This window comes from Dermacentor variabilis, unplaced genomic scaffold, assembly GCF_050947875.1.
Source record: "Dermacentor variabilis isolate Ectoservices unplaced genomic scaffold, ASM5094787v1 scaffold_59, whole genome shotgun sequence".
In the NCBI taxonomy this organism is placed as follows: Eukaryota; Metazoa; Arthropoda; class Arachnida; order Ixodida; family Ixodidae; genus Dermacentor; species Dermacentor variabilis.
The window spans coordinates 69132-84332 of record NW_027460796.1 but is presented as its reverse complement, the minus strand read 5'-3'; the positions used below and the strand labels follow the sequence as shown (position 1 = coordinate 84332).

Here is a 15201-nt window from a genome sequence, read left to right as displayed (position 1 = left end):
CGCAGACGACACTAATATATTTTTGCGCGTTTTTTGCTGGGTGAACTTTAAGGAAATATGAATCATTTTCTCAATCAGTTGTCACCCTGGTTAAAAATTAACAAGCTATGCCTGAACGCTAATAAGACAAAATGCACGATATTTGCTCCTGTGTACAAGCCACCAAATTTCAGGATATACATTTCCTACCAAGGGCATATGTTAGAGCAGGTTACGGAAATTCGTGGGAGTGTGGCCTGAGGAACACCTATCTCGGAACGCACACAAAACAATTTAGGCGGAAGCATTGGATGCATGTACAAATTAAATTAATTAACACCTCTGTGGCACAAGAAGACGCTATACTAGTACTCTGTTGTACTCTCGACTTTCTTATCGTGCGCTTGTGCGGGGAACAACAATGTTGACCAACTATACAAAACTCACTATCTTGCAAAAAATAAATGGTGCTGAGAATTTTTGAACGCTAATATGGCGCCTTACCTGAGCTGCGGACAAAATCGCTTTTTCTAATGCATCATATGTTAAAAGTCAATCAAGTGGACTATTTCAAATTGCTCTAGTATATAAAGTGCAATAGGATTTTTTACTTGCAAGGCTTTCAAAGCTTTCCGTATCCTTTCCACGCCTATTTTAGAAGGGCTGCAAGGAAACCAGCTATTTATGATCGGCAGCGCACTACATATAAGGTGCCTACTTTGCTAAATAAAATGGACAACTTTCTAGGCATAGATACCACAAGCTCAAAATAAGGCTTAAAATAGCTTTGATAGAAAATAACATTATATTTTCTTGAATCTTTTTTAAATGAGCTTGTTTCATTTCGAAACGTCTAACACGAAAGCATTACGTGGCACCATGCTTACATATATCTTATTTATTGCCTTGCGCACCTCATGCATAAATTTTAAGCTTTTAAAGCTGTTTTTTCTCATGTGAGCAAATATGTTCTCGTATGTGGTCTTTTTCCTCATAGTGCGCATTCTGGCCTGCGTGCCGTACTGTATTTGGAGCAAAGCCGTTTGTCAAACTACTAAGCCTTTTGATTTTGCTCCTGTTTCTGTTCCTGTACAGATAGAAAGAAAGAAAGAAATCCATAAACAACTCGCATTTACCATTCTGACGGTACAAAAACCACTCCACAATATTCTACCCCGATCGACTCACCTTTGGCCGTGAACTGGGCAATCCGCGAATCATTGTCACGCAGAGCCAAGCAGAGGTTGAGAATGCGCCAGGTGACCTTTCCTCGTATGCAGCGAAGCTTTGCGGCCGGCTTGCCCGCGCTTTCTCCACATCAAAGGGCATCTTGGGAGCTGCTCGGCAGAAGGCACAGGATGACAAAATGCATCGCGACGTCTGCTTTCAGGCTGATGACTTGGCGCTCGAACGCAACCATGCAGTTACTTAGGCAACCGTGCACTTCGGTTTTCTCCAGCGTTGGGTCATAAATGGCTAGACCCTTACCGAGCGGAGAAACGAGTTTCACCGCTTGTGTGTGAGCTGACGGATCCTCAGACGGGGACAAACAGGGGCCGCGTTCACATCGCCGACTTGAAAGCCTACCATTGCTGGCCAGACGAGCCGCGCGGTAGCCCAGCAAGCTCGGGGGGTCCGGGGAACACAGCACGTCCGGTGTTTCCGACAGTCTTTAGGCGGCCGCATCGGTACCTCCTCAGGCGACGATCACGATTGTGAAGCCGCTCTCGCATTTCCAGACCTTTCTGGTAAAAGAAACGATTTACTTGGGCTTTCTGCCTCTGCGAGCAAGCGCCTTTTTCTTTCGGTATTTCCCGCATAGAGGCCAGCACGCCACGGTTCCAGCCCGCCATGACTAGACGTCAAAGGACACATGTGCTTTCCTTTTGCCTTTCGTTCAGTGCCTATATTTTTTTTGTATTCTAGCTTTAGCCTTCACCCTGTGCAAAGTCTTGTTTTCGAAGTGCCGTGCTGCTTACCCCACGCGGGGGCATGCAATCCCGGGAGTGTCACATGAGAGGGAGGGTTGAGACATTGGACGCCTCAGATCTTGGGTTCGCGGCACCTGGAAGCGTTGCAATTCCTGCACGAGTCATGGGTGTCTTGTGTGTGCGCGTGCAACAGAGGAAGAACACCATGTCCAGCAGGCTTCGCGACCCTCCACCCTCTGCCTTCCAATATCTTCTGGCCCCTCCTCTGAAACGATTGCCGTCAGTCTTTGCAGCTCTCGCTAGCGCCGTTGTTGCCGGCGCCTCGGGAGCATCTTCCCGCTGTCTTTCTCACTCGAGCCTTCGTTGGCACCTTCAGTCGCAGCCCACTCGCACTCAACATGGCGAAGGTCCCTTCGCACCAACGCAGGCGCTGGGGTGCAGGCGTGCAGCAGGGGGAAGGACGAGTGCAGGTCACGTGAGGCAGGTGGCAAGGTACATGAGCGACCATCTATTTGTGTCCTCCCCCACCGGGCCTTGGGACATTCACGTGCTTTACCAGCTTGCGTGAGTGCGGATTGCCGAGTGGCTCTGCGTTCCGCCGTTGCGGTAGTCGCAGTTGCTTGGAGCGTCGCATTCTGCGTGTCCGAACCGTCGCTGAGCAGAATTGGTGGCGGGAAGCGGTAAGTAGTGTCTGCGAACACATCTCGGCCCGCATGTGCGAACCATTGTTCGACGCGGTGTGGAACCTGCTTTCCTCGGCCGTCGGGGTGCTGAGTTTGCTCTGTGCGCTTAGGAAAAGTTTTGTACGTACTGGCGTAATGTTCTATCCAATAAATGCATTACACGTCCTGGACGTCTCACGATCCTAGGAGAGAGCTCCATACATACCGCCTAGGCGGCCAGGCCTTTATGCCTGGTGCTCAAACTCGCAGTGTTCCTATCGCCGTACGACATCGTGCCGCGTCGTGAAGCCCCCCTTTTGTGGACAATTGCCCACGCCATGCGAGGAGGCGTAGAGTGAGCCTACAATGTCCATGGTGTCAGGGCCGGAGAAGGTGCCAGGGTCTCGGAGTTTGGTCAAGACAACTGGTATTGTGGTAGCTGAAGCCGAATCAGCGGACCTCTTAGTCGAATGGCCCTAAGATGTCCGCTTCGAAGCTCCCTTATGGGATAGTGATGTGCGCTGCAACTACACCATGACTTCACGGAGAGATCTACAGAGAAGGGGGTTCATTTGCGCTATGTGCAAAAAAGACTAAACAACAAAGATGACGGATGATAGGCCTCACTTTGTCTTCCTGATGTATTCTCTGCTGTTTAGCATCTTCTTATATATCTGCTGAAGAACTGGTTCATAAGAAGACAGAGAAATTAATTAATGCGCTTGCTTGCTTATAAGGTTCGTTAAATGCCCCTACTACGGATATTAGAGTCATTCGGAAGTGCTCAGTGCAAAGTACTTCAATTCAATTGAAAGCAGGTAAATGAGAAATGGGTTTTTCACGACGTCACTGATTAACGCATACGGCCCAAAATTACCTAGTGAAAATCACTAGGCTTACTTGGAAATTTGGAAATAGCGAAACAGAAAAATAGACAAAACGCCTTACTGACGACGCGAAAAAATGGTACAGGACAAAGTTTAGAAAAGTATAGCAGGTTTTCTGAAGAGGAATCTGAGGTGCCATATACAATAGTTGCACCATCTTCACTCGCTCGGCAGAAAGCTCAGACACGAATATTCGTGGCTGCACATTCGAGCATCCACCACGTGGCATGTTAGCGTTAACACTGAAAATAGTTGCACAACTGCGGTTGCCTCGCGACCGGCCTTTCCAGACGCAAGGCCTTTTGGGGCAGGTCGCCCCCGTGGTCCAATGTGAACGCGTGCATTGCGTGGCAGGCATCTTTCGCCATTCCTATGCTGCTAATAGTTAAGGAGCCTAAAGAAACAAAGAAAGCAGAGCGGGAGCAAGCAAGCCAAAGGAAAGGTATCGCTGCCCCCCATGTGCTATACTGCTACAATAATAAAAGGCTAATAGTGGGGGCCACACACACGGCGAAAAACGTGACCCACATCGGGTGCACTGGAGCTGCTTACGCCACAATATTTCCTACATGCATAGTCATGTCGTCCAAAGCGGGCTTTCCAGATGAAGGGACAACGGGCGCTGCTGAAAGAGCACCGAGCGAACTCATGTCATTATTTTCGATAGGTGGGAATCATCGCCGCATGTGGCAAAACGGGGGATCAACGTCGAAATTATCGGCAGGCCACGGTAATACAAGCGATGGAGAGCGGCAAACCACAACTACGGCATGCCTCATACTCGTATTGTCACGGCTGAGCGATGAAGACAACTTATGAACTGCGTATGAATGAACGCTCGAACTAGCTTGGGCCGGATAACCACAGAATTTAATTTCGGTTTAGCTTTAGCATTACCTTGAATTGATTTGCACCATACGTGCGCAAACTGTGCACCTTGCTGAAATTGTGTGGCGTGTCTGAGTTCTTCCAATTCGGTCTGACTGCTTTCCATCTCGTTCTTCTATCTCAAATACAGCCAGCCGCGTTCCTGGGTGACCTAAAGGAATGCAAGAAGACTAATCCGGCGCCAGGCACGAGGGTGAGTTTTCTGTTTTGCTCTATGCTTACGTGGTTGTCACGGTGGCTCGGCCAAGCTAATAATATTCTAGTTTTAGGTGGTCCTCATAGAGGCGACAACGTCAATTCTCGTGCTTACTGAGCTTCTCGCGCAGTCAATGCGGAGCTGCACGCTTTGTTCGGCGAAGTAATCATGCACTGAAGCGAAAGATTTCTCAAAAGTACGAAAAGTTGGGCAAATTTGTACGGCTCATTTGTTTGCTATGTAAAGAGGGCAATAATAATGCTAATAAGAGCAATAACAATCACGAGGTGAGCTGTAGTACACAGAATGAGCGTTGAGCTGGTACGTAGCTTCTGATATCATCTCAGCATCGGCTTTCGTCCGAAGTTGGAGGGTTTGAAGCCGGCCGTCCTCGAGTCAAAAGCACTGACCTCTACTAAAATTGCTGGTGGCGCATCGCCGTTACCCGAGGCGGGAGCTTGTGAAGCCGCTTGTCCGGAAAGCTGGAGTCAGCTGCGCTTCGCAATGCATACGAATGAAAAGAAATTGCATATTTTTAATGAATATCATTTGCTCGCGGTGACAAGAGCAAGCCAAGAGAACATGGGGCAGCCAAAGATGCAAACATATTTTGGCTCAATGCACCTTGTCACCGGAAAATGTATTAAAATCACCGCCTTAGCGGTCTTCACAAATAGTTAACCGGTGAAGTTGATACGTACGGCCTCAGTGTTTACCACTGGGCTGATTCCGACCGTTAATTGAACGATGGCTTGGAAGGATCCCTGTAGAGAAACATTTGCGCAAAGAGTGGACACTCGTATAGGATCCTGAGGCCGAGCTACTGTACTGCCGCCAGCGGCCTGAGCGGTTGGTCAGATCGCTAATTTTGTCTTCCAATATATTATACGTGGGGTTTAGCTCTGTTTTGGTTTCTGTTTCGATAACAATGCTTTCAATTCTAATTTAACTTTAGTTGCAAAATATCGAATACGTCGTCTTTAGTGGAGCGCAGGAGCTTTAATACTTCATTTTTAAGCATGCCATACAGATGGACGTAATAAACTCGCTGATGGCAGACGTTTCCCTGGAAAAGCCGCCAAGCTTCTCGAAGAACAAGCGAGGCTCAATCAGCTCATGCAGATTTGAAAAATAATGCGATAAAGGCTCTCTTTATTTCAGTTCGTTTACCGTTTCTGAGCAGCTTTTCGCAGTTGCACACATTGCGAAGCAATGCTTCTTACGAAGATGTTAATATTTTTTTCTTGTTACAAAAGGAATAGGAAAAAGTGCTCGATTACAAACTTGATACATACGCAAACCACAAGAAGAATGTTTTAGCAATAACAAGCAACGCGTGAAGTGGCACTTACGAACCAGGCCAGGCACATGTCGCCTGCAGTGAGCTTAACATATTTTGCAAAACAATACCAAATGAGCATTACACGGCTAGAGCCACGTCAAATGAAACATTTGTGCGGTGTTACGGGTTAGCACATATAACGGGTTCTGTTCTTTATACCGAAGGTCTTGCGAGTGACTTTGGAAAATTGCACGCTGTAAGTAATGAAAACGCTCTTTTGAAAAGATGGGTCCAAAAGTAAACGAGTGGCTGCACGGTGAACGGGTGCCAAGGCTCGGTTTCTATGCTACACGTCCGAAATACGCTCACCCAGCATAACAAACGTCTTGCTGACAATGTTCCTAGTGCAAGAAACAGCAAAATTACCTCTGGAGTGGAAAGGAAACAGCTTGCCGTAAGAGCAAGGCGGTGCGTGGAAAAGCGCGGTCAGGTGGGCGTAACCAGCCGCACGTGACCGGTGCAGTATCAAGTCTCTACGGAAACGGGACGCGTGGACGTAAGCCCGTAGACATATGATAAGATGTCTACCCTTCAGGTAAAGTGGAATCGCAAATCGCTACGCCGCCGGGGGGTGGTCAGACCCTTACTTGCTCGGCCACGAAACGGCCGGAACGTCCGCTCCTTACGTACGCATGTTTCTTTACGTACCGCCGTATCCTCTGTAGACAGTTGCTGCTTGCGCTCGGCTGCACCAGCCTGTTCTTGTACCTGGGCTGCAAGATCGGCACGGCGTAGACGAGCTCGTTCCCGGTTCTGCTCGGGGCGTTACTGATGGAAAGCTGCCTGTTCCTTAGGAGTTTGATGCGCGGCCTCAATTTCGGAGCCGGAGAGAAACTGCTACGCGCGCGCTTGATGGCGACGGAGAGCGACGACGTCACCACTGGCACAGCCAATCGCGTTCCTGTTTACCTTTAACCTTTCTCGCGCATGCGCATGGGTTTGCACCGGAGGAGTCTTCGGCGTGCAGGCAACAGACGGACGAACCAATGAATCAGGTAGCTAGCCAGACACAGCTGTACAACGCGAGCTTGACCTCTTTCTTGAAGTGCGCTTTGCTACAAACTTTACGCTGCGAACGCTTAGTTCTTTTTTACACTATGCACCGTCATCGCATGTTTAGAACGACTAGATCTATAGCAGGGAAGAAGTTTGGGCGTGTTGGTGGGATACATACAGACTGGGATACATAGCGCAAAAAGAACACAGGGACAAGCAGGAACACAGGACGAGCGCTAACTTTCAACAATTGATTTATTGCAGCTAGTGAGTATGTATATATATTCACTGGGACGCCACTGCAATATACGCTCTTAAGGGAAGGAGGAAAACAGTAATGTGAATACTATGCCCAAAAATTCAAGCTTTTTCCTTGATAAAAGTATAGACCGCGTGCTAACGCACTCGTCACCTGCTCTGGCTATCTCAGCTGCTTCTGCAATTTCCCTCGTAATCTTATTCCTGTGCCGATAGACAACAACAGTTTGTTTTAAGAGAGAAAAGCATGGTGCCGTCGCGTCACATTTTCTACAATGGGCAGCCAGATGCCCATCTATTGCGATGCTCTCCACTGTGTTACTATGCTCCGCCAGCTGCACGTTTAAATATCTGCCCGTCTGGCCCACGTAGTACTTCCCGCACGGAAGTGGCATCTTATACACAACATTGCGAGTCTGGAAGCAGCGAACTATCCGAGACATATCATTATCTCGGTTGCTGAAGGTCTGCATCGTCAAAGGAAACTAACTTCATGCATGAGCGATGAGCAGAGAGCGGATGATGGAAGAGAAAGGAAAGGAGAAAGGGACAAACGAGAAGTGGCGGTTTTTCCCTACTTTCATAAGGTTTCCCACAACCTAAAAAAAAGGATGGGCAACGTTCTGGTGTAAACGTTGTGTTTACAGCACCTAACAAACTCTTGAGGTTGAGTGTGTTCAGCTGTCCCATGAGGAAACGAAAGCCTGGTTGCACTACCGTGCACAAAGATGCTTTTGTTACATGCACTCGCAATGTTGTGTATAAGATGCCATTTCCGTGCGGGAAGTACTAGGTTGGCCAGACGGGCAGATATTTAAACGTGCAGCTGGCGGAGCATAGTAACACAGTGGAGAGCATCGCAATAGATGGGCATCTGGCTGCCCATTGTAGAAAATGTGACGCGAAGGCACCATGCTTCCCTCTCTTAAAACAAACTGTTGTTGTCTATCGGCACAGGAATAAGATTACGAAGGAAATTGTAGAAGCAGCTGAGATAGCCAGAGCAGGTGACGAGTGCGTTAGCACGCCGTCTATACTTTTATCAAGGAAAAAGCTTGAATTTTTGGGCATAGTAGTCACATGGCTGTTTTCCTCCTTCCCTTCAGTGTGTTTATTGCAGTGGCGTCCCAGTGAATATATATACATACTCACTAGCTGCAATAAATCAATTGTTGAAAGTTAGCGCTCGTGCTGTGTTCCCGCTTGTCCCTGTGTCATTTTTTTGCGCTATGTATTCCAGTCTGTACGACTAGGTCTGTCTATTGCTGCTGTTTAACTTGTGTAGCAATATGCGCCGTTTTAGTCTTGCTTATGGTTGAAAGCTTTCAAAAACGCCACCTTGTGAGTACCAAAGTTCACAGGCAAAAAAAAAAATTGTCGTAGAGTCGTTTCACCAGTAATACGGGGCTAAAAAGCGCCTGCATGCTCGGAATCCTTTTGAATTGCAGCGCATGAAATTCATGATAAGCAGCAACTTTTATGGCGTTAAAGCAAAAAACTGCGCGCACTTCATTTTTATAAAGCGGCAGCTAAATAAGTGTACAAGGAGCTTGATATAATTGTTCTGTGGAAGCCCGTAAGGGGGTGGGAAGTAATTAAAGGGTAAATGAGACATCCACCGAAACGCAGCTAAGTGCTACAAAATAAATCCATACCGGTTCCGCGAAAGAAAAGCGTCGCAGTTGAAGAAAGAATTTGACTTGGTCCAGAAATCCGTTTGGATTTCCTTTGTAGCACTTAGCTACGTTTGGGCGGATGACGCATTTTACCTTACTTGTACATGGAGCTGCATTTGAATCACGTTGTAGTTTCTGGCACTTCCCACCGATCCCAGTGGAGATCACATGAACGGCCAGTGGGCGTTATAAACGACGCTGTGTGCAATATGCTTTGGACTCTAACGGACCCGATGAGAACAATCTGGAGGAAGTAAAGCAATATAGAAAAGACCAAAATTTTATGCCCAATAATATAAATACCAGTATTTATGTTATGCCTAAGCCTACAGCCTGGAACAAAATTGATTTGGAAATGTAAGTTGTTGATTCAAGATATGTGGTAACGGCTCAATTGGAACCTCAGCGACAAACTAGCTCATAATATGCTATCCACCGTACGTATAACTGTGAACGAGCCTCTTCCCTGCCAGATAATAATTACTGTTCCACCTATGCGTATCATGAGGTGCGTAGAAGTTAAGCCATAAAATATACTAGAATTGCGCATGAAATCGGAAAAAAGGAAAACAGAATAGATAATTTATTCACGTAGTAGCCATTTGAGGTCGCTGAAGAGGATCAGGTTCGTGAACAGCTTGCCAATGTTTGCCAACTGGTAGTGGTTCGTGAACAGCTTGCCAACTGGTAGTTAGCCGCAGTCTGGAAATTAGCCAGCCGCAGTATTTTCCTAATGCCCTACCTTTATTAAAAAGAGAAAAAGGAAAGGGAAAAAAAAAGGTCACGATGGATTCCCATAACCAAACTTTCTGAACCCCAATTGCGAACTTTGTTTTGCACGCCTCCGTTGTTTGCCGTTTTCTATATTTTTCTTCCATCAATTTTCCAATAGCCGCTTACTAATCTTTACTGCGGACACGCTAACTTTCCCCCTGCTCTCGCTAAACCCAAGGGCTTCGAGGAGGCCAGAGATGCCTGCATCAGCAGCTGTGCAGATAGCTTCACATTCTAATAAAACATGCTACATCGTTTACCTAGATTACCGCAGCCAAGCACATGCTTCTTCTTACTTCTTATATATCGCCTTATAACTGCGTGTTCTGAGGCATCCTGATCTCGTTTGGAAAAGTAATGAGCTTCTCTTTGAGTTATTATAAATCGTTTCTTTCCTGATGTCGTTTTTTCCTAGTTGTTCAGACCAGGTTTCTTTTCCATTGCTGCCACCCAGCCTTTTCCACTGCCACCCACTCAGCCTCTCTGCCTTTCCGCTGTACGTTATTTGTTGCCATGTTGCTCTCCATACAGGTTGCATACTTGCTGGTAAGCTTCCTAGCTTTTTCCTCCACTGTGAGTCAGTTTCTCCTTTACAAATACCTGAAAACTCTCCGAACCCATTCCCTTTCTCTCATATACCTCAGCCCTCAAAGCGCGATCCAGCTCCCTTTAGCGGAGATCAGTGGGCATAACACGTTATAATGCACCGTAAGATTCCGTAAGGAAAAAAAAAGTCTCTATCTGTATCCAAGGTACATCTTAGAGGTGAGAAAATAAAAAAAAGTCTCAATTACCCAAAATTCAACGAAGCGCTTTGAAATTTTCCCGCGAATAAATAGTTATTGTGGAAAACGTGCAGATACTTCAGAACTAATCACGTGCCACGTACCATTCTTTATTTCTCCTATATATTGCGGTCGTTCTTAGTATCCTTTTAGCCAGAATATGAACATAGAGGTCGCGACGTTCCATCTGTAATTCCATCTGTTTCTGCCAACGTTGTTTTTTACGAGTCGTCTCTATGCAAAAGGTTTATATGCGCATCTGCTGTTCCTTTATTGGCTGTATTGCTTTACAACTGTAGCACAAACCTACATTTTTAATTGTTCAAGTAGTATTTGTTTCTGGATGTAATCCACCAGAAGAGTTGTAATTGCGTTTCTTTTGAATAAAACAATATGTGCTTGGTTTTTGAAGTTAACTACATTTGTTTGTGCGTCGTTTCGACTACTGTGCTGTCGCGCTACACACGGCAGCCTTCAGTGCAACTTGTAAGCCAATACTAGTTCACGTAGTCGGTTACACATTGTGTGAAGAGCAGGTTAAGCTATGCTCGGTTTCATACATAACAGACAACGTTATGCGAAAGCAAGAGGAACCAATCTGAGGGCAGGCACTCCTGGCAAAGAAACACTGCGTCACGCATGGAAGATTGGATGCGCGTCATGAAATTCGATGGAAGGAATGCTACGTATTCCATGGAAGCCGTCTCAGATACGCACCTAATTACCACAGAAAGAGCGGAGTGACACGTTTTAACAGCGAAGCTGTATATGGTGAGCCGATTCGTCCATCTGTTGCGTGCCCGCCGAAAACTCCTCCGGCGCAACTGCATGTGCATGTGAGAAAAAAAAAATTGGCTGCGCCGGTAGTGACGTCATTGCTCTCCATCACAGCGAAGCGCGTGGGCAGCAGTTTCTGTCCGGCTCCAAAATGTGTAGGCCACGCGTCATACGTACTCCTGAGGAGCAGGCAGCTTTCGATCAGCAACGCATCGAGCGGAACCAGGAACGAGCTCGTCTACGCCGTGCCGATGCTGCAGCCCGGGCACAAGAACAGGCTGGTGCAGCCGAGCGCAAGCCGCAACTGCGTACCGAGGATCCGGTAGCCTACTAAGCCGTCGCTTAAGGAAGCGTAGGGATTAGCCCAGTGATAAACACCGGACACAACCGTTTCAAGTTCGCTTGGGCGGTAATTTTTGTAAAGTTTATTTATTTAATACGAATACCTACAGTATCCTAACTGGGCTATAACTAGGTGGTATTATCGAGGCGCTATAACGTAAAACTATTCCACACTACGTAGAGGTAGAACATTCGCCTCGCATGCAAGAGGACCGAGGTTCGAGTCCCGGTGCCGCGCAATTTTCCACCGGATTAAAAAAAAGAAAGAAAAAAATCCATGTGTTAATAAAATTGCATAAACAGGCCTGGAGTGCGGCCTGATCCCGGTGACCAGAATCGGTAACGCATTCCCTCACCAGAGCAGGATTGGCCACCCTGGTGCATTACTTGGCCACTACCTCCCATAAGAATACAAGAATCAAACCCCGGCCCTCAGTCCCCAGCAGCTGCGAAGCGCAGCAGAGGGTGCTAAGAATCCCCGGATCCGGACAGGCCACCATTGGAATCTGAACCTGGCAATGTTTAACACTAGAACGTTATCTAGTGAGGCGAGTCTAGCAGTGCTATTGGAGGAATTATAGGGCAGTAAATGGGATATAATAAGGCTCAGTGAAGTTAGGACAAAAGAGCATATACAGTGCTGAAAAGCGGGCACGTCCTGTGCTACCGGGGCTTAGCGGAGAGACGAGAACTGGGAGTCGGATTCCTGATTAATAAGAATATAGCTGGTAACATACAGGAATACTATAGCATTAACGAGAGGGCGGCAGGTCTGGTTGTGAAACCTAATAAGAGGTACAAAATGAAGGTTGTACAGGTCTACGCCCCTACATCGAGTCATGATGACCACGAAGTCGAAAGCTTCTATGAAGACGTGGAATTGGCGATGGGTAAAGTCAAAACGAAATACACTTTACTGACAGGCGACTTCAATGCCAAGCTAGGCGAGAAGCAGGCTGGAGACAAGTCAGTGGGGGAATATGGCATAAGCACTAGGAATTGCAGGGGAGAGTTATTAGTAGAGTTTGCAGAACAGAATAATATGCGGATAATGAATACGTTCTTCCGCAAGCGGGATAGCCGAAAGTGGACGTGGAGGAGCTCGAATGGCGAGACTAGAAATGAAATAGACCTTATACTCTGCGCTAACCCTGGCACCATACAAGACGTGGACGTGCTCGGTAAAGTGCGCTGCAGTGACCATAGGATGGTAAGAACTCGAAGTAGCCTAGACCTGAGGAGGGAACGGAAGAAACTGGTACATAAGAAGCCGATCAATGAGTTAGCGGTAAGAGGGAAAATAGAGGAATTTCGGATCAAGCTACAGAACAGGTATTCGGCTCTAAGTCAGGAAGAGGACCTTAGTGCCGAAACAATGAACGACAATCTTATGGGCATTATTAAGGAGTGTGCAAAAGAAGTCGGTGGCAACTCCGTTAGACAAGATAACAGTAAGCTCTCGCAGGAGACGAAAGATCTGATCAAGAAACGCCAATGTATGAAAACCTCTAACACTACAGCTTGAATAGAACTGGCAGAATTTTCCAAGGTAATCAACAAGCGTAAGACAGCTGACATAAGGAAGTATAATATGGATAGAATTGAACATGCTCTCAGGAAAGGAGGAAGCATAAAAGCAGCGAAGAAGAAACGAGGAATTGTCAAGAATCAGATGTATGCGTTAAGAGACAAATCCGGCAATATCATTACTAATATGGATGAGATAGTTCAAATGGCTGAGGAGTTCTATAGTGATTTATACAGTAACAGTGGCACCCACGACGATAATGGAAGACAGAATAATCCGGAGGAATTTGAAATCCCACAAGTAACAGCGCAAGAAGTAAGCAAAGCCTTGGAAGCTGTCCAACGGGGGAAGGCAGCTGGGGAGGATTAGGTAACAGCAGATATGTTGGAGGATGGTGGGGAAATTGTTCTACAAAACTGGCCACCCTGTATACGCAATGCCTCATGACCTCGAGCGTAGTGAAATCTTGCAAGAACACCAACATAATCCAAATCTATAAGAAATGGGATGCCAAAGACAGGAAAAATTATAGACCGATCAGCTTACTGTCCATTGCCTACAAAATATTTACTATGGTAATCGCAAATAGAGTCAGGGACACCTTAGACTTCTGCCAAGCAAAGGGCGAGGCAGGATTCTGTAAAGGCTACTCATCAATAGACAATATTCACACAATCAATCTGGTGATAGAGAAATGTGCGGAATATAACCAACCCTTATATATAGCTTTCATTGATTACGAGAAAGCGTTTGACTCAGTCGAAACCTCAGCAGTCATGGAGGCATTACGGAATCAGGGTGTAGACGAGCCGTATGTAAAAATACTGAAATATATCTATAGCGGCTCCACAGCCACCGTAGTCCTCCATAAAGAAAGCAACAAAATCCCAATAATGAAAGGCGTCAGGCAGGGACATACGATCTCTCCAATGCTATTCACAGCGCGGTTACAGGAGGTATTGAGAGACCTGGATTGGGAAGAATTGGGGATAAGAGTTAATGGAGAATACCTTAGTAACTTGTGATTCGCAGATGATATTGCCTTGCTTAGTAACTCAGGGGACCAATTGCAATGCATGCTCACTGACCTGGAGAGGCAAAGCAGAAGAGTGGGTCAAAAAATTAATCTGCAGAAAACTAAAGTAATGTTTAACAGCCTCGGAAGAGGACAGCAGTTTACAATAGGTAGCGACGCACTGGAAGTGGTAAGGGAATACATCTACTTAGGGAGTGACTGCGGATCCGGATCATGAGACTGATATAATCAGAAGAATAAGAATGGGATGGGGTGCGTTTGGCAGGCATTCTCTGATCATGAACAGCCGGTTGCCATTATCCCTCAAGAGAAAAGTGTATAACAGCTGTGTCTTACCACTACTCACGTACGGGGCAGAAACATAGAGGCTTACGAAAATGGTTCTTCTTAAATCGGGGACGACGCAACGAGCTATGGAAAGAAGAATGATGGGTGTAACGTCAAGGGATAAGAAAAGAGGAGATTGGGTTAGGGAACAAACGCGAGTTAATGACGTCTTAGTTCAAATCAAGGAAAACAAATGGGCATGTGCAGGACATGTAATGAGGAGAGAAGATAACCGATGGTCATTAAGGTTAACGCACTGGATTCCAAGGAAAGGCAAGCGTAGCAGGGGGCGGCAGAAAGTTAGGTGGGCAGGGACGAGATGGCCACAATTAGTACATGACCGGGGTAGTTGGAGAAGTATGGGAGAGGCCTTTGCCCTGCAGTGGGCGTAACCAGGCTGATGATGATGATGATTATGATTCCAAACTTTATTATTTCAATTCTGCAATCAGCCCACCGCGATTGTTCAAAAACATTTTTGGACCAGCCCACTTACCTGTCTGTCAAGCGACGTCATGAAAACCGCGAAAGCTCCGCATCTGATATGACTTGCACACACTGACTATGCATGATTGGGCCGAACAAAAGAAAAATAGTTATTTCTGATTCGACGCCTCTTCACTATTAGACCTCGGGTATTGGTCAAACGTTTTCGGGCTGCAGCCACTTCACAGGCCTGTCATGTGAAGTCAAAAGACCGCGTAAACTGACCGCGTCAATGTGACGTGTACGCGTTAAAGATGCATATTATGCCGAACGAAACTGACTTTTCTTCTGAATAGCCGCAGGCTGCCCCGTTCCGAAAGGAACAAAAGAT

The 15201-nt window shown here is 46.6% G+C and overlaps 1 protein-coding gene across 1 annotated transcript in view; it reads left to right on the top strand.

The window, feature by feature from the left end:
- The window catches only part of LOC142569078 (uncharacterized), a 129746-nt gene that overhangs the window by 92492 nt on the left and 22053 nt on the right, over positions 1–15201 (top strand). Inside the window, exon 9 of the mRNA XM_075678582.1 lies at positions 4478–4540. Coding sequence (XP_075534697.1) covers positions 4478–4540 — 63 coding nt within the window. The remainder of the gene's footprint in view (positions 1–4477; positions 4541–15201) is intronic.